General features: G+C 41.8%; 1 protein-coding gene across 1 annotated transcript in view; it reads right to left on the bottom strand.

Moving 5' to 3' along the window:
- Window positions 1-27,309, bottom strand: part of PTPRT (protein tyrosine phosphatase, receptor type, T) — a gene marked incomplete at its 5' end in the record, with an annotated part of 340,319 nt that overhangs the window by 151,233 nt on the left and 161,777 nt on the right. Inside the window, 2 exons of the mRNA XM_009883565.1 lie at window positions 6,187-6,296; window positions 7,668-7,964. Of these exons, the coding sequence (XP_009881867.1) occupies window positions 6,187-6,296; window positions 7,668-7,964 (407 nt within the window). The remainder of the gene's footprint in view (window positions 1-6,186; window positions 6,297-7,667; window positions 7,965-27,309) is intronic.

Genomic DNA, 27,309 nt, shown 5'->3' with positions numbered 1-27,309 from the left:
GTATAAATCCAGTGTCAAAGGAAAACATCATTAGTGCTGCAGATGAACAGAGAATAATATCCAGTTGCGTGAAGACTGCATTGTCAAATGCCCTTATGGAAGAGTGATAAAGCTAGGACCGAATATACGATCCTTAATTGATCATTTCCTGGGTTTTCAGCACTTAACAATGTCTCCTTAATGTTCTCTTAATGTTCAGCTAAATGCAGCAGCCAGCTGTGTGTCGCATGGACTTCCTTCAGTGCACACTTAGTGAGCTTAAGTGAGAAAGCTCCGTCCCAGGAGTATCGTGCATCCACAGAACGCAATTGAGAAGCTGTAACATGATTGATTTTCATGGGAACATTCAAAGCCACTTCTCACTGAAGGCAATTTCCGAGAATTGTCATCTTTCTACTATTTCGACTGTAGAGCTTTATATAAATTGGCTGCAAGGTTTCGTGGTTGTTGCTTTCCTTCTTGTGGGAGCCATTTTTCACTCCTTTTAACCAAAAAAACCCTTTAAATAAACAAACAAGCGACTAAGCCGCATTGAGTTCTCAACCCTTTCAGCTTTTCCAGGAAACCTTTTTTTATCAGGGAAGATTTTATCCAAAAAATGTCAGGTTTCACGAATAGCTTTAAAAAAACGCTATGAACAGAAATGCATGCATATCCATGCGACGGATAGCTATCACGCCACATAATCATGCTTTGTGTAATAATAAGTATGCACTTTCAGGGGTCAAAGGTGGAAGAAATTTGTTTCCACCCTATTGTAAATGCAGGCAGCGCATCCCACAAATGTTGACCTTATGCATGACCCTTCTAAGAAGCAGCTTCCACATAACAACCTCTCCTGCAGAGAAAAAGTGAGTGAAGTGATGGAGAAGAAATGGCACATTGGCAACTGGAGAGATGATGAAGGGCAGACTGCAATTTTACATGGCAACTAAGAGGATCTGTAACCTCTGAAGTGCAATTTAAACTCAAATCCGCTGGGATTAGAGGAACTAGGCTCCAAGCATCCCATTAAAGAGCTGAAATTGTGTATGAAAGTCCCTTATATTATTATTCCTGGCATCTAAATAGAGATTTACAGCATTTCAGAAACAGTGACAGAAACCCAGCTAGTTAGAAGCTGCAAATGCATCCTTACTCTTCCCAAGACCCTTGTGCAACCCACACAGGACTTAATAATTGAGAAGAGAAGAACATAAGCGATTACAAGACTACACCTTACAACGTTTAAAAAGACAGCTTGCTGTTTAAACATTGCCTTTAGGCATGGCTCACCGAAAGGTCTTCAACAGTCCTGAGAGCCAATTTTCCAGCGAAGGAGCGGACTATACTGGAGCCACTCTTTAAATGCCTCCAGGATTGTAATACCTTTTAACAATGCCTGCCCCCAAGTAACCCATACTTTAGAAAGAGATGCTAGGTGAGGTTCTCTTTCTTCTCCTTCCTCTTTAAGGGTGAAATGCTCTAAAAACTGACAGTTCTGAGAAATAGATTACACAGAAAAAATGTATTTACAAAGGCAAAAGTCAACGTCACTTACTGAATGCACCCATAAGCTTCCAGCTGTCCATACGAACAGTGAAATGCAGATATAAATAAGTTTTGTTTATTTAAATTTTCAAGATTAAATGCAAGTTTGCACAAAATATCTGGGCCCACACATCTATCTGAAACACTCAATTTGGATTCCCGAACAAATGCTTGAGACCTCTCACCATCTAACAGCAGGAGAATTTAAGTGCCAAAGCTGGTCCGTGACCTTAAATTACATTGCTTGTTCCTGCAGTCCAATGACAGCATAGGTCTTTCTGCTGATTGATGGTGGTTTGACTTTACACTTACTTGGGATAAAAAACAAAATTAAAAAAAACCCAACCCTTTGTGCATGTCTTTGTACACAAAGCCTTTGAAGCTGAACTCCCACATGGTATAAGCACCATAAGCAGCATTTGATTATTAGGGATTTTAAAGCATAGCAGCTTTTCAGGACTGGTAAAAAAACATTTCAACAAGTTGTGGTGCTTTCAGTCTGCCAGGAGACTGAAGGGGGACAGGACTTATTACAATATTATTAGATTCTGCCACTCAGAGCTCACTACGAGAGACAGCTGTAATAACGCCTCTTTCATGAATGTCACATGCAAAAACATCTCTGTAGAGCGTTCTACCCAAACCAATGTACCAGCAAAATCCATTATCACTGTTTAGCTGTGTTTCTGAACACAGATTGATCTACTTGTCTCACGTAAGCACCTTACACACCCCGGCGCTACCTGGGGACCTGACTGCAGCTAGAGCTCTTAAGCTTCAGCCCCGCTGCAGGGCTTACTTCCAAAAGCAGAGGGGGCATCTCCGGCACCTACTCACTCTGCACATACTCCTGTTAACAACTGCTTTGCCGTGCTCCCCTAACACCCCCAGAACAATCTGTACCACCACTCGCGTCCTGCACGGCTCGTCTCCTCATCTTTTCAGCATACCGATTAACTGACTTGCAATTCCCACAGCTTTCTAAGTTCCCCTGAACAAGAGGTTTCTGCTCCCTAGAAAGACCGCAATCACATGCCGATTTGGGGATCTAGAGGGTTCCTTTGTTTAAAAATCCAGCTGTGGCTGTACCCAGCAAAACAATTACTTCTCCAACTGAATACAGGGGGGTTTAAACCAGTTTTAAATGCCAGTCTATTGCCACCTTCATTAAAAGACTACAATAGCGGTTTGAAGGATAAATATCAATCAGAAGAGACCCACGTAAGTCAAAAAGGTTCATTAAAGTCCTTCCATGTTGTTTAGGCTCTTTAGAAATATTCAGTCATTACGAAAGGAGGGATTCTGGCTGCCAAATGACTTGCTGAAGGTTGCGCTGCTGAATTTCAGCCCAGTTGGCACGTAAGCAGCGCACGTGCAAGCTGCAACAGCAGTTTGTGCGATATGGAAGTCTGTCTGGCTGGGAACAGAAAGAATGATCAGGGATCCGAGAAGAACATCTGTCCCAAGGAAAAGCAAGCGAGATGCAAGTAGAATAGACAGCGTATCTGGAAGCATTTTAGAAGCTGACAACAAAATTGTTTAACAGAACTAGGGAGAAACTCCAGCGTCCAGATACGATGAATCGGATCTTGATGGCAATGGTAAGGAGGGAACTATTACTTAGGAGGAGGGGTTTTTATCGGTTTTTATTGGGAGGGTTTGTGCCCCAGGGAGTTTGAGAGACAGTCACTTGCACAAAGCCTATACGTGAATCTAGCCAGTTACTTCCAATGTGTAACGCAGAACTCGACACCACTAACTCAAACTCATGAAATGGTATTTCTTGATCTGTGCTTTGCAGGGCATTTTTCTTTAATAAATGTTGGTAGTTTCTTGGGTTTGTTTCTCCCTAATGACAGTGACACACAGCCAGCACATCGCTGAGCCGGCTCCCCCTGCGGCTGCTGGCCTTCAGGGACGGGGCTCCCGGCAGAGACCCCATTAGAGCACCGCTCCACCGGTCCACAGTTTGACCTTTTTTATTCTGTTGTCATTAGTCATCTGCTTCTACCTGGATCGGTACCGTAGGCCACGGGAAAGAAGTGAAAACCTATCAGAGACTAACCACTAGTTTGGTTTTTTCCTCTTTAACCAAGAAGTCAGCTGAACTCTGTTAAAGCAGCATAAGGCCACGATGACACTGAAAAATTGCTGAACCCTGTCTAAAATAACACTTTGGAGGTCATTACTACTGAGGAATTACTGTGGTGCTAGACACAGGGCATGAAATCTTGAAATAATGCCAGTAGAGACAAAGGTGCAGGTTTAAGTATCTATAGTAGGACAGGGATGAAGCAAGCAATTATGTGGACAACACTGGATGTTTCTCAGTATTTTTAGGAAGATTAAACTTCAGCAGCATGTAGCAGGATGAGATATTTCCGCGCACGTGCCTGTAACTTTATTTACTGAGCGATTTCAAAAGCAGGATCTCCTGTTACTTGCACTCATATTTGCTCGTGATACAGATTTCAACAGCCTGACAACTACCCTGAGAATGCTCTGGCCATCTCTCCACGTTATGTCTAACTGCTCATCTGTATTTTCGTCTCCCGCTGATGAACTTGTCTCAGGGTGCCAGGGAGAACAGAAGTCTTCTGTATGAATTTTCAACCTTCAGGAACTCTGGGTCTCCTGGAGTTGGTAACACTTGGATTTTCATCCTTTTGGAGATGAGGCAGAGGAGGAAAAGGAGGAAGAGTTTGAATTCACCTTGACTTCTCTTTGGCTTCAGCTGCCAAATATGTATAGAGTCATTATCAGAAAAGAAAAATTTGTTTGGGCCTCCACTGAGACTCAAGCAATGATATGACTTGAGGGGCAAAGGCACTGTCAGGATGCGTCACTATCCTGGAGGCACTAAAGCATCTCTATGCAGCCGCTCAGCCAGAAAAGCTGCTCAGATTGCTGCAGTCCTTTCAATGAGCTGAGCCCAAGGCAACATTTTAGTAGGGAACTGCCTCTTTAAAAATTAAAAGGACTTATTTTTGCATCATTTGACTTGGATTATTTTAAATGTGTTCCATTGTAGGTCACCTGTACTGCTGATAAAATAATGAATTTGCAACTGATTCAATTCAGATTAATTCCTTAAAAATACAGACAGCTTTATTGCATAGTTTCTTATGCAGACACACCAGAGCCTGTAGTACAGCTTCAAAAAACATGAAAGTGCGAGGGTTAGTTCTATTCTAGTACAGACAGGTGGTATGAACCTGCATAGATTCCCACAAGCATCTCAACAGCGACCGACAAAAAATGACTCCTTACTTTAGTCAAGGATTATCACCTGGTTGAAATGACACAAAATTAGCAAGAGAAACTTCACTTCATGTATTTAGTCTTGCTGTATCAAATTCAATCTACCCTTCGTGAGCCAGCTGGAGAGGTGACCTAAAAGCACAGTTACATCTAATTCCAAGAGAAAGTTGCCATCTCTTGGTCATGCTGTAGTGTAAGAGCTCATTGATGTTAAACCTGCTTGATCTTTTCCATTTGATCACCACTGTGTTAAAGGCAGCCAGCGCTAGCGAGGAGACCTAGGAGCGACACGTTGTAAGACATGCTGTTCCAAACTGAGAAGCTGGATGGGAAGAGGAAAGGAGCAGATCATCAGTGGCAATGGCAGAGTTGCTTCTTGCACCCATGCTGTCCTGGTGCCTAAACCACGACACATGCCTTTTCCAAAATAAGTTTGTACAGCATAAAAGAGAAAGCAAAAAAGTGCTTCTTGCCCCCCTGTATCAGAAAATGCTGCACAAGCCCACAGTGAGGATTTTTACATCATCACAAAGGCAAAAATTTTTTCCACTTTTTCTAATCCGACTGTGGTAAGTGCTGAACCTACGAACTGTAACATGCTCAGTCAGCACTGGTGCACTGCTTTCTGCTATTTAATAAAAGTGCTTTACCTTCTCTTGTAGGACTGTGTCTCATTTCACACAGTCCTCTAAAGCAGTCCTCCTTTTACATGCCTTTTCTGCACATTTGGGTGAACCTGACATTACGGATGCAGTCTCACCAGAAGCACATGACAACAAGAACACTTCCTTACTTTAACAGGAAACATCTCCTCTGGTACACTGGAATCACATTTAATTATTTTTTTTTCATCCAGCGTAGGATGGTCAGCGATCATCCTATAACCTGCTGGATATTTTGTTTGGAGGCAGGGAAAGCGGTTGGGCTACACAGAGGCCTCACTGAAAGATTCAGTAAGAACACTATGATAAGACTTAATGGCTATCATTCTGCCGAGATTGCCAGGAAGCCTCATGACTACTGGAAAGGCAGACAGGAATTAGTTGTAGTATTTAGGTATAAAAATCTAACAGAAGTTTACCTCAAGAAAAAAAAAGGAAAGAAAACAGACCTTGGAGATACTGCAGAAGACAAAAGAGCAAGAATTGAACAGCCAAGACATGGGGGGAACATATGGCTCTCTTTTTACCACAAATATTGGTAGAGAAATCTTTTCTCTTTTTTGAACCAGAAAACTTTTTCAGTGACAGTAGCAGAGTATCTTGAAGATTCTTATCTATTTTAATCAGGCTGTTTTAGCACCTGCTGACATCTCTCAGAGCTCAGGATTGGCTTAAACACATATGAAAAGGGCCCTGTGGCATGTATTCCTTGACAACAATCTGTTCTCCTCACCTCATAGAGTGTAATGATGCCATTTGTCTCATTTGGAGGCTTCCACTGAACATAGATCTTCTCTTCAAAAGGTCCTCCCTGGATGGATTCCAAGGGAACGGGTCCAGGAACTACAGAGGAAAAAAAGAAAAAAAATAAAAGAAAAACACCAAAAAAATTGTGTTAGAAGTTTCTACCAGCTTCAGCTGCACACGCATCAGAAGACACCAAAAGGCCACCAGACAGGAAGTTCAGAGTTGAAAATAAAACCCATAAAAATAACGTAATTTAAAAAACCTTCAAGGCATTACCATTACCCAAGGCAGTACCAATATGAAAGGCTTATTCTCAACTTTGGTTCAGACAAGACTACCCTGATCTAACCACTAAGTGATAAATAAAACCAGAATCCATGAAAATACGAAGCTAATTTCAGTCCGTCCTTATTCCAGTACAGCACGGCAGCAGTAGGGAATTTAATTTGTCCTCCTCCACCCACACAACAGCAAAGCTCTATCCACCTAAACAGCCAGACTGCACCTTGGCATAAAGATGCTACTGGGCTGCACACCTTTATCAATATCAAAGACTGATTTCCTTAGTAAAGTAACAATGTAAGATTTATAGTTCATTACGGCAACAAGGCCAGCCAAAAAAAGAAATCCACCTACTCCAGCAAAATTTTAATGCTGTGGAAGATAACTAACTAAACGCGCTCCCAAGCCTGTCTGATAAAAACCCTGCTCATTTTTCTGAAAGATCTGCCATCCTCTGATGTCCCCCCATATGATATACTGGACTGCGAGAGCCGCTTTCAGCTGAGAGAAACTTAAGACAGCAACTCCTTCCAGCTCTGGCAGGGGAAGAACGCTTCTTTTTTAACACATTAGACAGAATGAAGGCTTGTAGCCTACGAGAGTCCTTGGCCTGAAACAGCTCAGATGGGATAATAACACTTTAAAGCTTTCCATCAGTGCTTCTGGAAAACAATTCTTTTGTCTCAAGACTGGAAGAGGTAGCACCAAACGAATTTAGCTTCCGAGACGTATACAAAATTCTACGTCCGGAAGACCAGCATTGAGAAAAGCTACACTCGGGAAAGGATGACATTATACTTCTTTTCGGGACAGGGGTGTGGAAGCACAAGAAAAATCCACAAAAGCCAGGATTACATCTGCCCCTATGAGAAAGGAAGCTGCTCTGTGGGTCCTGGGTAGTTCAGACCACAACTTCTACAGACTTAAACCTACCGCTGTTCGGTGACTGTGTAGACTGGTGTTGGTCATTTCCGAGCACCTCAGGGAGCGCTGCCCTTTCAAGAACACACTGTGAAATGGAAATTATTTACACCTACAAATTCTACTTGCATAACACACACACACTGTACAGAAAAGCCATTTATAAGGCTGATTGGACAGAGCGTTATGTTGTTATTTACAACTTGAAAATATTAGTCTTCCCCCCCCAAAAACAAGCAAGCAAGCCAACCCAACGGAGCTTACCATCCTCCTCAGTCTGCACAACCAACTCCTCACTCTCCATTTTGCCCTCTGGGTTAGAGAGGGCTAACCTCAGCCTGATGGTCATGAAGGGCCGGAGACCTCGCAAGGTGTAGTGGGAAGAAGTTTGGATGAGTTCCTCTGCCTCAAATTTTTGCTGGTTAAACACATACTGGTACTGGACCGTGAGATTGTAGCTGTGGCAGCGGGTCACCGCATAACCAAAAGGCTCCCACTGCAACGTCAGCTGCCGCGAACGAATATCAACAACTTCTACGTTCTGTGGCCCATGGACAGGATCTGTGAAGCAAGCAAAGAAAAAAAAAAATAAAATAAATGATTTGACATTAAAAGAAGTCAGTCATCCATTACTATGCCTTCTTCCATATTGCCAGAGTATCTAAAAGCATGTTCTTGTCTTTACAAATTAACGTCAGCTCCACCAATGTACTCTGGCTCCTGAGTTTTCCCTGAAAATGCCCTGTCACAGGGCCCTGAAGAGTGGTCGTGCTCCCGATTCCTGCGAAACCTCAGTGAGTCCAACAAGGCTGGCGTGATTCCCATCAGTCAAGTAGTGTAAAAGCTGCACTTTCTTCACTCTTACCAAAAGGAAAAAAAAAAAAGCAGCTGATGGTCTGCTTGAAGTACCTTGGTGAGTCCAGCCCTAAGCGATGCAAACGCATAGGAGACTCCTGCCAGAGGAGGAGTGATCTTAGCTCCCAATTTAGCTACGCAGCCCCTACACCCTCCTGCCGACCCTAAACCCTTTCTGCTCTCAGGCTAAAGCATGAGAGTGTAAGAATCAAGACGAAGAGCCTGACTGCCAGACTTCCAACAACCCCAGCACTACTGCCCCCTCCACTTTTTAAACTCTTGCATGTTTTGGCAATGGGGCCCATGAGCACATCATGCCACTCCCTCAGTACGTTACCTGAGTCATCTCAACTTCACTCCAACAAAACTTTTACTTCAGATCGTATCAACGCCTTGGCCCCACCAAAGTTCCATTGCTCTTTATTATTCTTTCTACAGTATCTGAGGTACAGTTTGAATATTCATGTGTAGAAATCATTTTCACCTGCTGTTCCTTAATTTATTTTTAACAGCATAACTCAAATGCTCTGACTACAGACTCTGCCCTTTATATAAAATATAAATGCATGCACCGCTAGACATGCAGATATAAAGAATGAAGGATGAGTGAGTAAAATCAGTGTTCGAGATCTGTCAGATGGTAATAATACGACACATGTCATAGTTTGTTTATCTGACATTTCTTCAACTCATGTAGCTCGTTTGCTTTTTTTCTCAATATATAGCTAAGCAAGGTAATTAGAAAATACATAACTTCACATAAAGTTTCTTGATTTATAGCACAATTTAGTGCTTCGCCCACTTCTCATGTTCTCTCACGATTTTAACCTATGAAAGGAACAGAACATTTTCATGGAAACAAAAAAAAGTCACAAGGGCTCCCGAATACTAGTTACACTTCTTTGAAAGATAATTAAAGTGGAGAAAAAGCCTTCTAGTAATTCTTGAAAGGAAAGTACACACCAGCCATCCCGACTGCAGTCTACTAATGCATAAGCAGAAAATACGCTATACCTACCAGCATGTTCGGTGTTACTTCTAAAAAAACCCTAGGGACTGGCAACGGGGAAATAGCTACTTCTGAAAGGAACAGTATTCTGAATCTTTATATAGGTACACACACGCAAACGCTTTCCAAGTATGGTGGGTATTGAAGGACAAGGGGTCTAAAGCTAGCAGTTAGTTTAGGATTCTAGGTAAGTCATGTCGTTCCCTTAGCATCCAGGAAACACCTCTTAAATGACATTCTTTAGTACTGTGCATGTAAAAAAAAAAAATTAATTTAGAAACTAGAAAGTTTCTATGCATAAATATATACATATATACTTAGCATTAGGTGATCATCATTCCTTTACTATAAACCCATGAGAAGAAGTTTTCTGTAGGTGAATTGTATAGACAAGTAAGGTGAACAAAAGAATGGTTCTGTGAAACCCTCCAGCCTCTGCAACTGTAAAGGAAAGCACGAGCCTCCTTCCAAGATGCACTGAAAGGAAACAAGGAAAGCAAACCAAGAGCAGACGCTTGTCCTTCGGAACTCTCTACTACACCAAGTAATCAACTCCAGACCCCAAGGCGGAATGTGGCTGAGACACAGCAAAAACGTTTCACGGCAAGACAACGATGCAGCTGAAAGATGGCAATTAACCTCCATGTTAATGTTATAGTGGTTCTTTTTTTCAATTACAGTTATTTTCTTTAAGTCAGTCATGTTATGGAACGAATGAGTAATTAGAGGGTGTTTGGCTTATTGATGTCAGATGTGCTGACTTTATCAGTGGGTAAGGAACGACTCTGACCCAGCATCATCTCACCAAGTCCTGTGTCCAAAACTTGGACGATGGAAGACTACCTGCAGTTTTCAGCTTGCTTTCTCATTTTGGTCATATACACCCTTTCCTTTCTTACCCAAAATTGTAAGTCTTAGGAGCTGTCTTGTATAAACCAGTTTCTAATTCTAGTCAAAGTTTTACTGCAAAAGGTCCAAGACACATCCTGAGGCCTTTCTTTAGTTTTTCAACACAATCTTTTCAATAGAGTAACCGGCCTATTAACAGATTACTTTCTACAAAGCGAGAAACTAAAGTACAGATCCCAAACATAGTCCAGACCCCACAGCACAATCACAGAACATCCCCCATTCTCCCAAGGGCTATCTGTTCTGAGGCTGATAATCCTAAAATGTGAGATTTTTCCATTAAAAAAAATGAGATCACAATGCTGTAGATGACAGTGAAAGCAGAACAGGGGTGCAGGTTTCAGAAACACCCAGAGCCTGAGGAGTCTTGGCAGCACGTGCAGAGACTCAACTTCTAATGGCCTTCTAGATTTTTGAGCAAAGGAGGAATAAATAAGTAAGTAAAACTGTTGAAACTTTAGGTTCACAGAGGAAGAAACCAAACTGGAGTTAAATCAACAAATATAAGCTGGACCTGGAAACCTTCTCTCAGTTTCCACCTCCTTTTTCTGAAATGTCATTTTGTCATGTCTATATCATTTTGAAAACATTTTCCTGTTGCCAGGCTGTTTCCTCTGCAGCACAAGCCACTGAAACTCATTTTCAAAGATGAGATTTTGTACTCTTGTTTTTAAAGGGCAGTGGTCCTACTACCTTCTCCATTTAATTCCTTCCACATTTTAGCTTTGTAAGAACACAATATCCAAAAGGTTTGTAGTACCTATCCCTGGGACTCTACTGCCTAGAAATAATAATGACAAACATCACCTGTTTTTCATTATGATATAATGACTTATTTCCCCCCCAAAGAAACAAGAAAACTAAAAATGCTTATAATTGATCTACTATCTTCTAATAGTGGCGAATATTTGAAACTGGACAAATTACTCCATTTGTCTATTCCTGGAATTATAGCTTCAGAACAATGCAAGAAAAACGCTGAAAATTATTAACCTTGCACTTATCCAGTGTAAGAGAAGCTGCTAATAAGTATCTCAACTTCAGCTGTACAAAAATACCTACCAAAACAAGACAGAAACAGATGGGCCCAATTTGAATGCTCAGAGATCATCTACAAGAAGACATTGGTGTAACCTGCATCAACTGAAGTAAAATTTTCTAAGTGCCTTGAGCCCTTGGAAAAACCAAAGGAAATTCCTAAGAGGCAGGAGCAACGAATCGGCTGCCACCTGCCTATTAAAGCCGGTCTGGAACCCACGCAAAGGGAATTGCAGCCTCTGGGACTTCACTGTGCAAATGCTGTATATTTTTATTTCAGCCTAGTTGAACTACTAATTATGTTTTGAAAGTTCCCATCAAAATCAAGGGCTGAACAGTATTTTTTAATACCATACCTCCTGCTGATGCTTCGATACCTATCATTACTCCGGTCGGCTGCTGCAAACACTCGGCAGGCCAGGGACCTTTCTGAAGTGCTCCTGATGGACTGGCGGCCCGAATGGAACCACACTCTCGTCGGGGATCCTTCGGCTGTGCTGCCAGTCATTTTTGACCCAACAGTGACCTGCAACGTTCACAGATTGCATTTTCTGCTACCACAAGTTTAAAGAAAAGTTGACTTTTATGGCTGATTTTGCTCTTTCCTTATTGAAAGTTACAGATCTCGTTTTGTTCACCGTAGGCTTCTTGCTCAAGGTGAGCCGTAGAAAGGCAAGGTTGATTTAGATTATTAATAACAATTGTCTCCGCTTTATACTCCTCCATCAAGAGAAGACCAGAGAGGAGAGGAAGCGATGGCCAAACACTGGGGTTTGAACATGAAGCTCAAGTTGAGGAGTGAAGTTAAACGGAGACAATCAGCTGCTGCCCCCAGGTTAACCACCTACTGCAGGAGCCTAATTGCAAGAAATTGTTCCTGTCAGTAAAGACATGACATTGAGCAGAAGATGTCTGTACCTGTCTGAGGCCCCATGCCCGTGTCTCCTGACCCTATGGAGAGCAGGAGGCAGAGTTTATTAGCAGTGCAGGTGGCCACTGATTAAATTCTGTTTCCCAGCAGTAGGTTACAGAGACCGAGAATGCACAAAGGGAAGAAAAATGAGTGTGACAGGTACAGCAGCTTTCTGCGAGTCCTCAGCTGATGTTTTCAGATAAAGAAAGGGAAAATAGGTGAGAAGCTGATTCCTGCCTTCCCCCCAACATGCTCACACCTGAGCTCATCGGCCAGTCATGCCAACTAACATCTGGGCACTCCAGTAAGGTCCCCATCCCTTCCTCCTAGCCAGACTGGGAGGAGACAAGGAGAAAACTGGGTGCATTGGTAGTTGATGAGAAGACCAAAACTTGTGTTCGCCCAACCACCAGCATGGTACAACCTCTCTCTGTAGCCCAGAAAATATTTAAAGTCATTTTAATTTACACAATGTAAATTTGGTAGTATCACAGAATGGTTGAGAATTCATGGAATATTTCACTCTCACAATAAATTGAGACATTGGCCACTTTTCATGCAACAGCAACAAAGCTCCTAATGACAGTGAATCAGCAGTTAGGCTGTTTCCTTTGTGTTTTTCAAAGGCATTGCTCTTGTTCTACAGATGGAAAAACAAACAGTAATTTGTCTGACAATGATTTTACTCTACATATTAGACTAGAGCAAAAGCCTTCTCTAAGTCACCGTTATTTCCCATTCCTCCTCTTCCTCCTTAAATTTCCACAGGATGAAAGAAGTCGAGGGAAACACACCCACTATACAAAAACTTCACAAGATAAACAGAGCAAAGTCATTCCTGTGTTTTGCCTTAAATGCACAATTGATGTGTGTGATGGTTCAGGATAAAACAATCAACTCCACAGTGGGTGCTGTTCATCTCTTCAAAGACTCTGACAGATGAGTTGTTCTATATGCACCTTCTGCATCAATGTCCTATACGTGGGCATTTCAGAATGACGGACAACTCTGTCCATCCCTGACGTGCAGCATGTCTTTCTGTGACAGAGATCCTTTGCTGAGCGTCACGACTCACCCAGCTGCTGCCCATCATATTTCAATGCCTTCTGAGCCTGAATGTGGTATAAATGCCTATTCAGACATGATAGATAAAAACACTGATTAAGCAGAGTTCGCTAGTCTTTCAATACTGTAAAAGAGCTTTGGCTTTACCCTTTTCTGCAGAAAGAACATCTCCCTAATATTCAGATTTAATTTTTTTTTTTTTTTAAACTGCTCAGGTATCACCACTGGTCCAAAAGGCAGCACAGATAAAGCTGGAAGCAGGACTTTATACAGAAAAGCACGTTCTGAGGCAAGACGTGCAACAGAGGAAAGAGTAAAAAGGAGTGAGACTGATACAATAAAATCGCCACAGAACAACGAACCTGTTTGTTGAGATACCTACGATCAATTAAACCCCAAGTCATACACAAAGAAATAGGTGCCATTGTGGCTGCTGAACTGAAATAGGCTACTTTATGGCATTCTCTGAGCAACGAAGAAGGAGGAGCCCTGCCACACAGATGAACCCATTATAAAAGAAAGATGAAATAAGTTACATAATGGAGTATGTGCTCAGATAAGCCCTGGACCGAGCTCTCTCAACAGTTAGTATGATCGTGTTACTCCAGTTCACAGCACATTTACTTCATTTTTTGTTTGATCTGGTTGGGTTTTGATATATTACAAAATCCAATAAACATCCTCTGATCTCACAGATCTCACCTTGTTAACCAACCAAAGACAGCAATCAACCCAGATGCCTTTAAACTGAGCCCAGATCTATCTGATGTTGGAGAAACTTGGCAGAACTTCCAATTTTTTTTTTTTAACAAAACGTGCTTGTCAGGCTCAGGGACTATAAGCCCACGCGCCAGCAGGTGCCCAAGGTGGCAGGAGAAGGCAAACTTGCCGGAGAGCGGGACCATGACCCGCAGCGCAGACTGCGCCCAACGCCCGCCGCAGCGCTACCGACCCGGGCTGCCTCCAGCTGACACCCAGAGCCGAGCTGCCAAATCCTCACTTGTAAACAACTTCAAGATAATTAAGCACTACTTTTAAAAAAAGGTTTATTAGCATCTGTTTAAATGGATTCTTTTTTCATTATACTGCGAAATGGTAAAATGAAAGCTTTCTTCCTCGTATACCTAAAGCTATTGTTCCCTAACAAACTTAAAAATAATAATTTAAAACAACAATAAAGGGTAATTACCAGTTTTATTAAAAACATCTATCATGGATACACATAGCAGTGGTATTCCGTGTGTGGGAACAAAACGTACATTATTGAGCATTTTGATGATTAAATACAAAAGCATAATTAAATATGCTAATGAAAGTGAGATTACAAAGGAGGTAAACCACTAGTTTTTTGTCAAACAAAAGTAAAATGTGTGTTTTTCAGAAATTTGTTTTATTCTGTATAAATAAAATATTTATTTTAACTATTTATTTTACTATCGCGCATGTGCATTTATTGTTATTACCTCTTCCTCTGTGTACTTCTGCTGTTATCTTCAAATGGAATAAGTGGAAGAGATGAGGCTAACATATAAGTTAGCTCCTGACAAAACATAAATTATCTCCATAAAAACAAACAAGGTTATCAAAATAGTAGGTAAAAGAGAGGCTTCCTCTACACAGTTATGGGTCTGTTGAACTATTCCGAGCAGCAGAGCAAAGCCCTGCTCTTGCAGGTAGGCTTTCCCTCAGCTGTAACTGGGGCTTCCTTTTATGTCTGTGCCATGGGAAAAATAAATTCTCTTAAAAATAGAGTTGAAATTTCCAGTTTAACTTCTAGATCTAGCAGAAGACACTATCACCTGATGAAGCACTGGCTTTGTGGGCACTATTGAAATATCCTCATCGCCCTAAACCACTTGAGACTTGTCCATTTTTCTCAAGATTCAGGGGCAGCACCAACATCCTTTCTCACCAGCTATGGGTAGCCGTACATGAGGAATCTCTGTGCAATGGGGACCAGCTGATTCCCTGTACCTGATGATATCTAAAAGGATTTTCTCTCTACAGCATGCCATATTGGCAGAAAAAAGAAAAAAAAAAACAAACAAAAAAACCACCCCCCACCCCCCCCAAAAAACAAACACCATAAACCAAACCAACAACATCTTCAATTGCTAAGAATACTAAGATTGGATAATTACTTAGAGCAAAGTAGAATGCGTCACAACCATTATAACAAGGTTAGGCAAATGGGGAGTCCTCAGGAGCAGGTGGTTGGAAATTCAGCTAGTGGAAAAGAAGACAGAGACTGGAACTCTATGTCAACCAGTTTCTTTTCCCAGTTATTCCCTTAACTAGACCAAGAGACTTTCGGATTCCTGCAGATGACTACTGGTTGCAACGCATTCCAGCAACACATTTTTAGAAAGGGTCTAGATACAATTTATGACCAACTGCTTAATTCTAATTACATGCTCATGTCTTCCTTCCACGGGGGTGTTGCAGTCAGCAATGCAGTGCCATTAATGCCATGGATAGTTAGCTGTTCTGTGAATGTACATATTTAAACTAATGATCATTTCCAAATGCTATAGACGGTCTTTGGGATAGTGGAGGACAGATAAAGTTTGCACTGAATGAAATCAATGCACTGCATTTAGCCCCAGAATTGTCCTTTTCCTAGGATATGGTTGTACTTTCGACTCAAACAAAAATAAAGCAGAATAAATTTATGCCAGAGGAAAGTACAAGGTGAGCTGAGTGCGAGGGGCAGAACCCGCGCTTCTTTAAGACCATTCATATCTGATCAGCACGCCAGTAAGAAAATACTCTTAACGGATTTCAATACAAGCATGACATGAGAAAATACAGATAAATCAGTTCTTCAGAAACACTGTTAAGCCTATAAAGAGAGCGTAGCCTCTAACCCAGCTAGGACTCTTACTGTAATCTCAACATACAGGCAATAGTGTCAGGATGACAGCAGTCTTGTTAACACCCCACAACACACATTTTTGAAAGTCTCATTGAAATTCAAGTCTTTCTTCTAGTCCCAGTATACCTTTTTAAACTCAGGAGCCTTCCTTTTTTTTTTTTTTTCTTTTTCAAAATGCACCTGAATTAATTGCCTGCTCAGAAAATGACTGAATTCTAAACCGATTCCAAATTGTTCCTAATCCCTGTGATGTCCCTGCAGCCACACGGCACCACTGTGCTACTGCAGGTTTCTGTGATCAGCCATGACCGGCGTTCATTCTCAGCTTCCTGCTCTGCACTGCAGGAGGCACAGACCTGCAATAGCCGAGGTACTGCGCCCACAGAAGGGCTAAGGAGTTGGTGGGGTTTCCAGTACGCGCACAGTAGAGCTGATTTTATCGAGGAAAACCCCCCAGGTAAACTTCAGATCGCTTGCTTCACAAACTTTGAGGAACTTCTGGTTTTGTTATTAAAAAACCAAACAAACCACACACACACACATACTCTCCCCCACCCGACAAACAAACCCCCAAGAAGTAGGATTGTTCACCAAAGAATATCAAATTACTGCTGTACTCTTTTTGCTCAATACTATCTTCTAACAGAAAGCTGTGACTTCCCATTCCTTAATCCCGATTTGCTGTGCGGCCGGCATACGTCCTTTAAACCACTTCTCTGCTCATTTGCATAGCAAAGCAAGCGATTAGCAGCCGGCTACAGTTTTACAAGAGTATTAGCACAATTTAATTAATAGTCATGGAAGTCACTTACAAGGGCCCTTGTTGCATGAAGTTGTGCGTAGGCCCACACGCACATCCTCCCTCCCCACGTGTGGAACATCTGCAGCTCCCTCAGAGAACGCAACTGGAGGCTGCCATGAGGAAACCTTCTGCAGTCTTCAGAAGGGAAAAAGATGAAGGACATCATAAAGACCAGGGAAAGTGTGTTGGTGTTCAGTTTCTAAGCTTCCCTAGAAAGTCTTATACTGATACGTTTATCTTGGAATAAAAAAATGAGCCCTGGTTTTAAAGAGCACAGGAAGGTCAACCCTAATGGACCTAAAGGTTGAGGTGTAACTCTGGACCGTCTATATGACAGAAAACGGTCATGTCCTCGTTTACAGGCATGTGGAAAGGCACAGGTAGGTTTACAGCTCTGCTGACTTTTCTTCGTCTCTCCCAGGTAGCGGCAGGGAACTGGTCTTCCACTAGCTAATGAGGGAATGAGATTCACCGTGACCAAAGAGCTGTGTGTTACCACAACCACTGACACAAAGCGCCGCCAGCCCGTGGAAGCCCCGGGGCTGACTGTCTGCTGGCACACGGATCACAGCCGAAGGGACGCTGGACCACAAAGAGCCACGGCTGGTTCTGGGGGAGCATTGCCCTCATCTTCGGGCTCAGAAACATCGACAGCGAAACAAGGTTTACAGCGCTGCTTCACATTACAAAGCTAATGAGCAAGTTAGTTAGTCATGCCCTAAAAGTTAGGGAAAGGCTCATTTGTCCACATCAAGATCTTTATACTTTAGAATGGCTTTTTTTCCTGGGTGAATTGAGTCTCTTGCACTGGCCATTTGTTACTGCATATAAAACCCAAAGAACTGAAGTGGAAAAAAAGCAGTGTGTTTTGTCTTCGGCAACTATGGCTTGATTCTTTGCTGCCATGGCTTTAACAACAAGGCTAGAAGGAAGTAGATGAGCATTCATGTGTGAAAAAAAGCCTATGTTTTTAACAGAATTAGGCAGCTGAGCTCATTTCCACCCCATTAGGATCACTCTGTGAGACAGTGCTGCCAATGAAAGCGCAAGAGATTAGTTTTCCCCTCACTAGCTTAAGCAATGCTTTGGGCGCCAAATACAGATCACGACACTTTTCAGGGATATTGCAAAGCTCGTGCAGGGAACCGATCCAGATCCTGCCTTTCAATTTCTCAGCAAAGCCATTTCCACACAAATGCACCACTGTGCCCTGAAAGAGTTTATTTTGAAGTGGGAAGAGGAGAAAGGAGGTAGATGCTTATTGGAAATCCATTTGCTGAAAGTGTATTAAGGAAAGCTAAGAGTTTCTAAGAAAAGATCTCTTAATATATCACTGAAACATTCCAATAACCACTGCCACAGCTTGGCACCACAGGTCTGCGAGTCGCACCAGCGTTTATGGTGAGACACGCTTTTTGTTCCTTTAATGTATCATTGAATTTATACAAAGAAAATACCGTGTTCCTAATTTCATTTTCCTCTAATGTTCCCACCTAGAACAAGTGCTGAAAAAGTCAGTTTGATGGTTGGTTGTCCTCCAGCTATTAATGATTTCCTTCTGTTCAGAGCAGAGGGCAAGAAAGAAGGGCAGAGAAAAAATAGTTACTGCTTTGCTATTAAAACAACAGTATTGCTAACAGAGATGTGTTAGCATTTGCTCCCTAGATGGTTATAATTTATCTCGAGAAGCAGAAGATTAGAAACGTCAGGGATCTCCAACTGGCACCCATTCAGCTCTACTCTCTCAAGTTTTACAGATAACAACCACTTTCTCTTTCCTCTTAATCTTCAGAAAATCTCCTATGAAACTTGAAGTTCAAGACCATTACAGCTACAAGGCGAAGCAGTCAAGTGTTGGGTCCAGTTAGAATTAAGGCTGTGTGGACAAAGCAATTTTTGTCAGTTTATGCCTATGCACTCTGCCCAAGGACTTTTTTAAAATTTTTAAGTGTCTGTGGTATCAGGGGACCCACTTATTTAACCCCTTCAGTACCCTGATGTCTTGCAGCAACCCAAGCCTCCCTTGAAGGGTAAAACCACATGTTCGGGCCTGACCGTCACAGTACACCAGCATCGTTGTGCCTCTTGCCTATGGACTACTAAATTAAAAGAATATTTTTCCCCACAGGAGCACTGCCTCCCCTGAGTACAGAAAACATCTTTAGCTCCACGTAAAACAGACACAAGTGTCAACACAGACTCCCAGTTCAGTGAACTATCTAACGGTCTGGCTAGCAGATAGCAGATTGCAGCCATCTCCGTCTTCAGCTGTGCCAGTGGGCAGCAAAAGAATGCCAAAGGCTTAACTTTGGTTATGGTTGAGAACATTTTCTACCGAACTCCTGTTCTTCTACTCCTTCACTCTTCCTTCCTCTATATCCTTCACTGTCACTGTTTCTTCTGCCCACCTCAGCCCAGTCTTTTCTCCACTCCAGCACTTATTCCAATTCTCAAAGTTCTCAACTACACCTGCTCCTAAGAATTCTTATTCCCGTCCGAGTTGCCAGTCCATCCCAATCCACCCTCCTCTAGGGACTGCAGCTCCTCATCAGACTGGGCTCCTGATCTCTGTCAGCCACTGGGTCTCAGTCTCAGACCTTGATCATATGTTCCTCCTCCATCCTCAAAAGACATCCCAGCTCCCTCTCCAGCTCTTCATGCCCAGCTGCCCTACCCAGTCATCTTTCCCAACTTCCCCATTTCCCTTTCCCCTTCTGCCAACACATCTCATCAGCTTTAAGTTCAAGCCCAGCAGATTTCTCCTCCAGACTGACTGAGCACAGCAGGGAAAGTATTTTCACTAGAGGATTAACGATCCTTTCACTTCTAATATTGGATTTAACCTTGGACAGGACAAGAACAACTTAGAGCAACTGAAGTCGTCTGAAAATTTAGCTATTACCATCTGTGAACGTTCTACTGTGTACATATGGACAACAATTTTTCCATCTCATCTAATTCAATCACACAGGCAGATTGTGGGTGGGCTTTTGTGTTGACAGGAGAAAAAAAAACCCAACACACCACCAAACAAACAAACAAACAAACCAAGCCCCGCAAAAATCCACCTCACTCCAGAGGGAAAGGTTAGCCTTAGAGCTACATCAGTTTCTTCCTCCAGAACATGTAGGCTTAAGCTTAAAAATTGAATAAGCTTGAGCAAAACCTATGTTCCCTTTATCTCCTTCCTGGAATCGGTTGAAGATTTCCAAAGCATTCATCATGCAGGGGGTTTGCTTACCTTTACGGTTTTCAGCCATAATGACAAAGTTTGAGAGGCCCTAAAGAGATGGTCCTTGCTTAGGACCATAAAAAGTTTCAGGCAACGGACTGTACCACCTGCTCCACCTCCGACCCCTCCTGGTATTTTCTCTTTGCATCACAGTCGGGGTTATGGAAAGAGTCTTAATTTGCATTCTGAGGCAAACTTCCTGCGTAATCAAACCAAACCCGTATACAAGAGAGTAATATTCAACTTGTTTTCATACTAAGACTTTAAGAACCTGGAATATGGAATCCCTTTCTCTCTGTGCCTATCATAGCAACTCACACAAAGGTGAGGGGGACTATCAAAATATTTATTAAAGAATGCATATGAAATTGTTAAAAAAAAAAAGATTAAAAAAATAAGATCCAAGATCACTGGAAAACACTGCAGACAAAAGAAATACAAAGGACCCAAAATTCCTCCGCACACCACAGCCAAGATATGAAAATGCGCAACAGAGGAAGCGTGCCTACCAACCGCCTACATTACTACTACGTCTAATGGAAGCACTAACCCTTTGCTTTCATGATACTTCCCAAAAGAACACAAAAATAAAAGGACAGTGACAGGCTCTCAGCACTCAATTAAGATTTAGGATGTCAATCAAAGGAGGTAAAAAGCTGTTCTTGTTTTGTGTGTTCAGAGAGTATATCTGCCTTATTCATTGTCTATGTTCTCCAATCCAGACATCACTATCTGTATTAAATGAGTACAAGACCACCTAATGGAAATCTAACAGCTCGGGGAAGTGTTAGGTACCAGTATACTCATCAAAATAAATTCTCCTGTGAGAGCAGTTTATTGATTTGTATATTTGACTCTCTTTGGGATTATTGTTCAATTACTTTTATCCTCTGAGATGAAAGCAGCTGAATGTAACATCAAAAGCAGATAAAAAAGCTGCATGTTTCAATTTTTCTTTCAAATCTGCATAATATCCATTACAGATCCGATTTTCAAGAGAGCCCTCCGAGAGCAACAGTGGAGGGTAACTCCATCAGACATACAGCTCTCATCTACATTTTCTCTAATTATTCTGGCTGAAGCTAGCATCTTGCCTATAAAAAGCACATTATTTGTCCTTGAGCGAGTGACAGTCTGCAGAAGCTATCTGACTACATCTTCTTTTATCAGGTGAGCTGCTTGCTAATTGTTGATATGATTAGTAATTTATCACCACTTATAAATACAAACACGGCATATAATTTCCACTACTAACTTGTAGTACCATTGAAGAGCTTAAAGCATGGTGGTGGTCAAGAGACCATGAAAATGTCATTTTGCTGGTCTGCATTCATTCTTCACTAAAAGCTTTTCATGCTCTGCTTACAAGAAAAAAAAATAACAGATATTTTAATTGCCAACCCACTGTGGGACACAGACTGACGGCATTTTTGATTTGCTGCACGCATCGCAACCAACGCAGCATCGGGACTCAGGATCTCGCCACATCGCTCATCGGACAAAACAGGCTTCAGCTCCTCAAATACGAAAACCCACATGCTCCAAACTTAAAACTTCAGTAGGGTGATTTTATAATGAATAGCGCCGTAGGAGAATCGTTTCTGTGTTTTACATGGCGGGCACATTACAACCGCAGTTCAATTCGCAAACAGTACCCTTGGTGATCACAACCTTCAATTTTCAAACTCATCAAGCAGATGACCTTACTACATAGCCACACTACTACCTTACTACATAGCCACATACCCACGAACAGTATGAACAGCAGTTTATTTAAGGTAGATAGGCAGTAATATGGCGACTTTAAATAAATACTCGCACTTCCCAATTTGCATTTTTGACGAATACCCGTAAGCTCTAAGAGGAACTACCCATTTCCTAATGCAAACAGCTCAGTAAGGCAATTTAGCCGCTCGCTGCACGCTCTTAGGGCAGCCCGTACACTTGCCCACGCTGATGGGAGCAAGATTGCTCTTGGAATTCTGGGCAGCAGCAGGGTTAGCTACAGCCTGGACCAGAAAGGCACTCTGACACCAGGCAGAGATGGAGCACCGGCGTTCCAGAGCACTGCAGCTGGATTTTACCGCGTTGGAGCTATGCAGCTGCTCTGGCACTATGCTCATCTTTCGCACCAGAACGTTGTAAACATCAGGTCTGTGCAAAGCTGTTTCAGACAAGGGCAGCCTGTCGAGCGTGTTGGGTTTCTTTTGGTGATGCATTCACAAGGGGAATGTAGTCATGGATATTACTCAAGTTCAAAATATTGTTTCTAGAGGCAATGGATTTTACCCAGAAAGATATTAGTGCTCCACCTTGACATTACAAAAAAAAAAAAAAAGACTTTAAAACTTTACAGCAACACATTTAAAGTCCATTAGTATGCATTTTCAAATGTCATGCCTCAAATGCAACACAAATTCCTGAATCAATCAGCCAAAAGGAATTATTTTACTCAGAAATCATGTGAAGAGAAAGCAGCAGAAAACAGTAAAACACAGAATAACTTTATGCTGTAACTTAAGCAACTAAATAGGCTCTTTGGTGAACTAAGAAGCAACACACTATGTGTATCTGCTTCACGGGATGATGAACTGCAGAACATTTTGTTGGGTTTTTTGGGGGGTTTGGTGGTTTTCGTTGTGTTTTTTTTTTTTTTTTCTCCTGAAGTAGAACAAGGTTTGGGATTTTAATTTGTGATCCGCCCTACATACAGTGCCTGGGCTGGTTTCAGGCATGCCCCCACAGCGGCGGGTGCCTGAACACTAGCTCGCTGGCTACGCATCAGATGCAAGGGGCAAATACGGCACGTGCCAACTGCAGTTTGTTACAGGCATAGCTTGCATCTGTCTTTTTGACGCTGTGCTCTTTCTCAGCCGAGTTTTCAAATATATGCCTGAATCCATATGCAAAATAGGCAAACCCTAGTTTCTTCAGTTAAAATTCTGCTCTGGAGCATCCCTGTACGCCAGTTTGACTCACACATATGGCACGGCAGATTCTGTCCTAAGCGCTGAAGAGATTTAGAGCCGATGAATCCCTTCAGTCCTGGCTAACCTCCCATTATCCCAACAAAGCATATTTAACATAGTCACAAGATGACTCGCATTCATCTCAGTAGTTTGCAAGTCCTGATGTATGGCACTGATGGCTTTCAGATACAAAATGGAATGAAGTCAGCAAGCTATCCCCAATAATTTACCATGAATCATACTGCCCTTCATCTCCAGTATGGCATTTGGGTTAATGTCTTCTGTTTGTTTTACCCTTCAGCAATTCCAGTCGGGAAAGATATTTTTTTTCCCCTGTAACCAGAAAGTAGCGGTGATACCTTCCATGTAAAAGACAGACAGTATATAAGATTGAGCAGGATCAAGAATCATAAACTTAATTTCATTCCCCAATACTCTCACAATTTTAGCTGGTCTGATAGGCAACGAACCCAGATCAACCACTGCCACTGAACCATCTTGTCTAAAACCAAAGATGATAAATAACCTAGTGATCTGCTCCTGCGGGAAGATGGCTCACAGATGGGGAAAGAGCCATCTACCTTTATTTCCATATTTCCATTGAAAAATGAAGGGCCAGTAGTAACTAATAAACTATAAAAAAAATATACTCTTGTATTTCCAAATGCCAGGAGAAATAGCCTTCTGATTTAAGTGTAGCTAAAAAAAATAAAACTATTTAGGTTTTAAAGCAGACCTCAGTAATCGTATGGAAAAAAAGATTTTACATCATAATGGGTAGCAATTTGAGGCAATGAGACTTGCTAGCGTCAAAGACAGTTTCCAGTTACATGAATTGCACTGAAAACATTAAAAAAAAATTACAAAATACCTTCAAAGTAAGTCACAATTCATTGTAGACCCACCAGACACAGCTCAGACCTCTTGAGTGAACTAAGTTCTGATGTTTTTTTCCTGACTTCTTGTTCCACACTAGAATGGCGCATTTTTTATGTTTGCAGTGATCGATGATAATGCTGTGTGAAAGCCACTGCAAAACTCAAAAGTAAAACATTGAGGGTCCCATGCCCATATATACCGAGGAGTAAACCAGCAGACCTAAGACGCTCATTTTAAATGGGAACCAAAATTCATATATTTTGCACAGAGGATGACCTCAGCCTTTATACTGAGACAGGAGAGGCTCAGGCTGAGTTTCATTAAATAACTGTGCCAGGCATCAACTATCTGTCAAAAAAAATGTGCTACTTTCTTAGTAACTATGATGTGATGTGATTATCAATTTAAGAAAAGATGTATTAAGATGAAGATGGAAAATATTTGCATCCAGACTCAAGTCAAACACTGAAACACCATCTACATAAATAAAAAGAGAAAATCACTGAACCATCATTTCAGTTTTGCTGGACATCCTTCTGAACATCTCTCACTCTCATACTGCACTTTGTACCAACGACTACCCCGCCTGGGCATGCCAAAGGTGATTCCAGCAGCGTGTATGTAATAGGAATCCAACTGGACACACAGGGGTTAATGAAGGAGACCAAAAAATCCTGGGAACAGTTTCTAAGTTATAGGTTACCCATACAGTATTAATCTCTTTATATACTTCCATAGCAACTGCTGCACAAGTACACCATAAGAAAAGTTGATGTTGTTATACAGGGAGTAGTATAAGGAGATTTCTATACCAACTCGTAGCAGTTCAAATTTGTAACTTCAATTTTTGTCAAACGTATGACTGCGACAAGACTTGCAGTTGATTGGAATAAATTCATCAGTGTGAATACCGTACCCACTTAGAGGCTGTCTCATTAGAGGCAGTGTGCCCAGCTACGACTCCCAGGGTGTCAGCTTGAGAATGGAATGCAAAGCAATAACCTTTTCACTGTGCAGCATCTACCATCTAGCTAAATTCCTTAAAGCTGTCGACGTTACGGGCCATAGGCCTCAGCTTAATAAAACTAGGAACTTCCTAGTGCCAAAAGATAAACCTCCAATCCCGCAAACAGGAGAGGTCATCGTGCCAGATGAGATACAAGAAATACTGCTGTTATGTGTGAAATCCTCTTTTACATGCCCTGGCATATAACATTTCAATTAATGTTATTGCTTAATCCATTTTTATCTAAAGCAAAGTGGCATGAAAAGGAAGCACTGACACTGCAGCAGTCTTTGGTGATAACGTGGAGAAACTACAAAGCGAGGAAGGATTTCCTCACATCATGCACCGCACTGTCAAAGCCTACACACAGCGGACAGGAAGGAACCTTTCTCACCAAGCTTTCCGTTCCTTCCTAGAGGATGGGAGATTTTAACCTCCAGGAATAAGGGTGCAAAGTAACATGCTTGTCACCTCTCGGGTGTGCTTACCTTACTCACACCAACCCAGCTTTAAAACCCCTGGATTGCACATCCTTAGTAGTGCAGCTGTTGAAACTGCATATACACTGCAAATGCCACTGAATAAATTCATTAAATACCAGGCTGTTTTCTCCTTTTGAATCCCACTCTCTTCTGGGACATGCTTCCAACAGGTAGTTTAAAACTAACTTGAGCACATCTCCACAAACAGTAGGCAACGGTACCAAAGGAAAAGGAAAAAAAAAAGCATAATAAGCTGTAAATGTACAGTCCATCAGCCAGAAAATAAGTAATGTATGAAGAAAGAAGAACCAGAAATTTTCAGCTAGAGGGTTAATAATCTTGTGAAGATAATCCTCCTATCCAAGATGTGACAAATCCAACTTCCGAGGAGATGGCTTTGAGACGTGAAATAAAGCTGCGTTCAGCTGCGGTGGACAGCACATGTCTGAGGCTTCTATTTTAAGCAGAAATTAATACCCAGGTAGAAATAACCATAAATCAGACTGACTTAGCTCATCAGCTGAAATACCAGCCTTTACATAAGAATACATTTTTTGGCATTTCCAATCTTACACTTCATTGTGACAAAAAGCCAGCCTTGTCACTTAATCCCAGGCTGCTAACGGGGAAGGGTGGGAAGCGGAGAAGCGGAGTTTCCATCAAGTGCGGAGCCTGAAAGGACGGCACACGGCAAGGTGGTTCTGCTGACAACGTGTGGGTATTTGCTGCCATCTTAGAAGCCGGGAAGGAGGAGGAGTGGTATATCCTGAATTAAGTTTGAAAGTGATAGGCTTCTGAGACGCCAGTTCCAAAGCTAAATGCATCAATAACGAATAACTCAATGGTGAAGCAGATCAAATGCACAGCTCAGCAGTTGAGGGCTGATTTGAGAACGGTATGGATTTTCTGATGCAACTAATCGTTATATACGCATAAAAATCCACAAGATTCAGATAGAAAACAGATCAAACCTACTTCAATATGTTAATATGATAAGAGTTTTCCTGGGAAGGTAACTGCTGTAATTGGGATCAGACTATACATTGTACTCTGAAAAAGGCAGGCCTGGGTACTTTTGCCTACAATACACTGAAGCTCTTGTAAAAGCAACTAAGAACTTGATCTCCATGCTTTGAATAGAGGCACGTAAGATCTAACATATTTGATAAAATGTCCTTAACTGCCTTTTTTTTTTCCCCCTCTCCTTTTGTGCCTAATGCTTCAAAAGAATTAAAAAAAGAACACACCAAATTAGTTGTACACCATTGTACATAAGGAGGCATAGACAGAGGCTACATGGTCAGAGGCTGATGCTCTGAAGAACAAATTTAATTCCTGGAATAGGAAGTAAGGTAAAAATCCTCTTCCTGTTTTTTTCCCCCCTAGAACTTTTAAATAGAATACTGAAAAATACTACAGTATCTTAAGTCTGCTATCCGTAGCCGTAAGTGAGCACGACATGTGAAAAGGGAACATATAAACGGCCTCAGATTTCAATTTCTACCTATATCCAGTAGGAAATAATATTCCCCAGGTTGAGCAGGAAAAAAGGCTTGGCCCTTTGGTACAATAAATCTCGTAATCACTGTATTAGAGACAGCCATTCTGCTTCATGCTTGGAAGCCTCCAACTCACCCTGACACCAAGACTGCTATAACACGATGATATTTCTGTTTCATCCAAAGTTCTTGTAAAAGGTCAGACAGTTTGGGAAAATCCTACTGCTGAATCAGAAGCAGTAGGAATATACAGTGGATATCTGTGGGGATCTGCTCCCCTTCCAGGCCCCAAACCACACGAGAGTTGAGGATTCTGCCTCGGCTACTGGAGTAATTCGAATTTTAACAATAAAGGCTCTGGAGTCAGCTCATG

The sequence above is a fragment of the Charadrius vociferus genome, unplaced genomic scaffold, assembly GCF_000708025.1.
Source record: "Charadrius vociferus isolate BGI_N301 unplaced genomic scaffold, ASM70802v2 scaffold320, whole genome shotgun sequence".
Classification (NCBI taxonomy): Eukaryota; Metazoa; Chordata; class Aves; order Charadriiformes; family Charadriidae; genus Charadrius; species Charadrius vociferus.
Note: the sequence above shows the minus strand (reverse complement) of the source record. Positions and strands in the feature narration are given on the sequence as shown.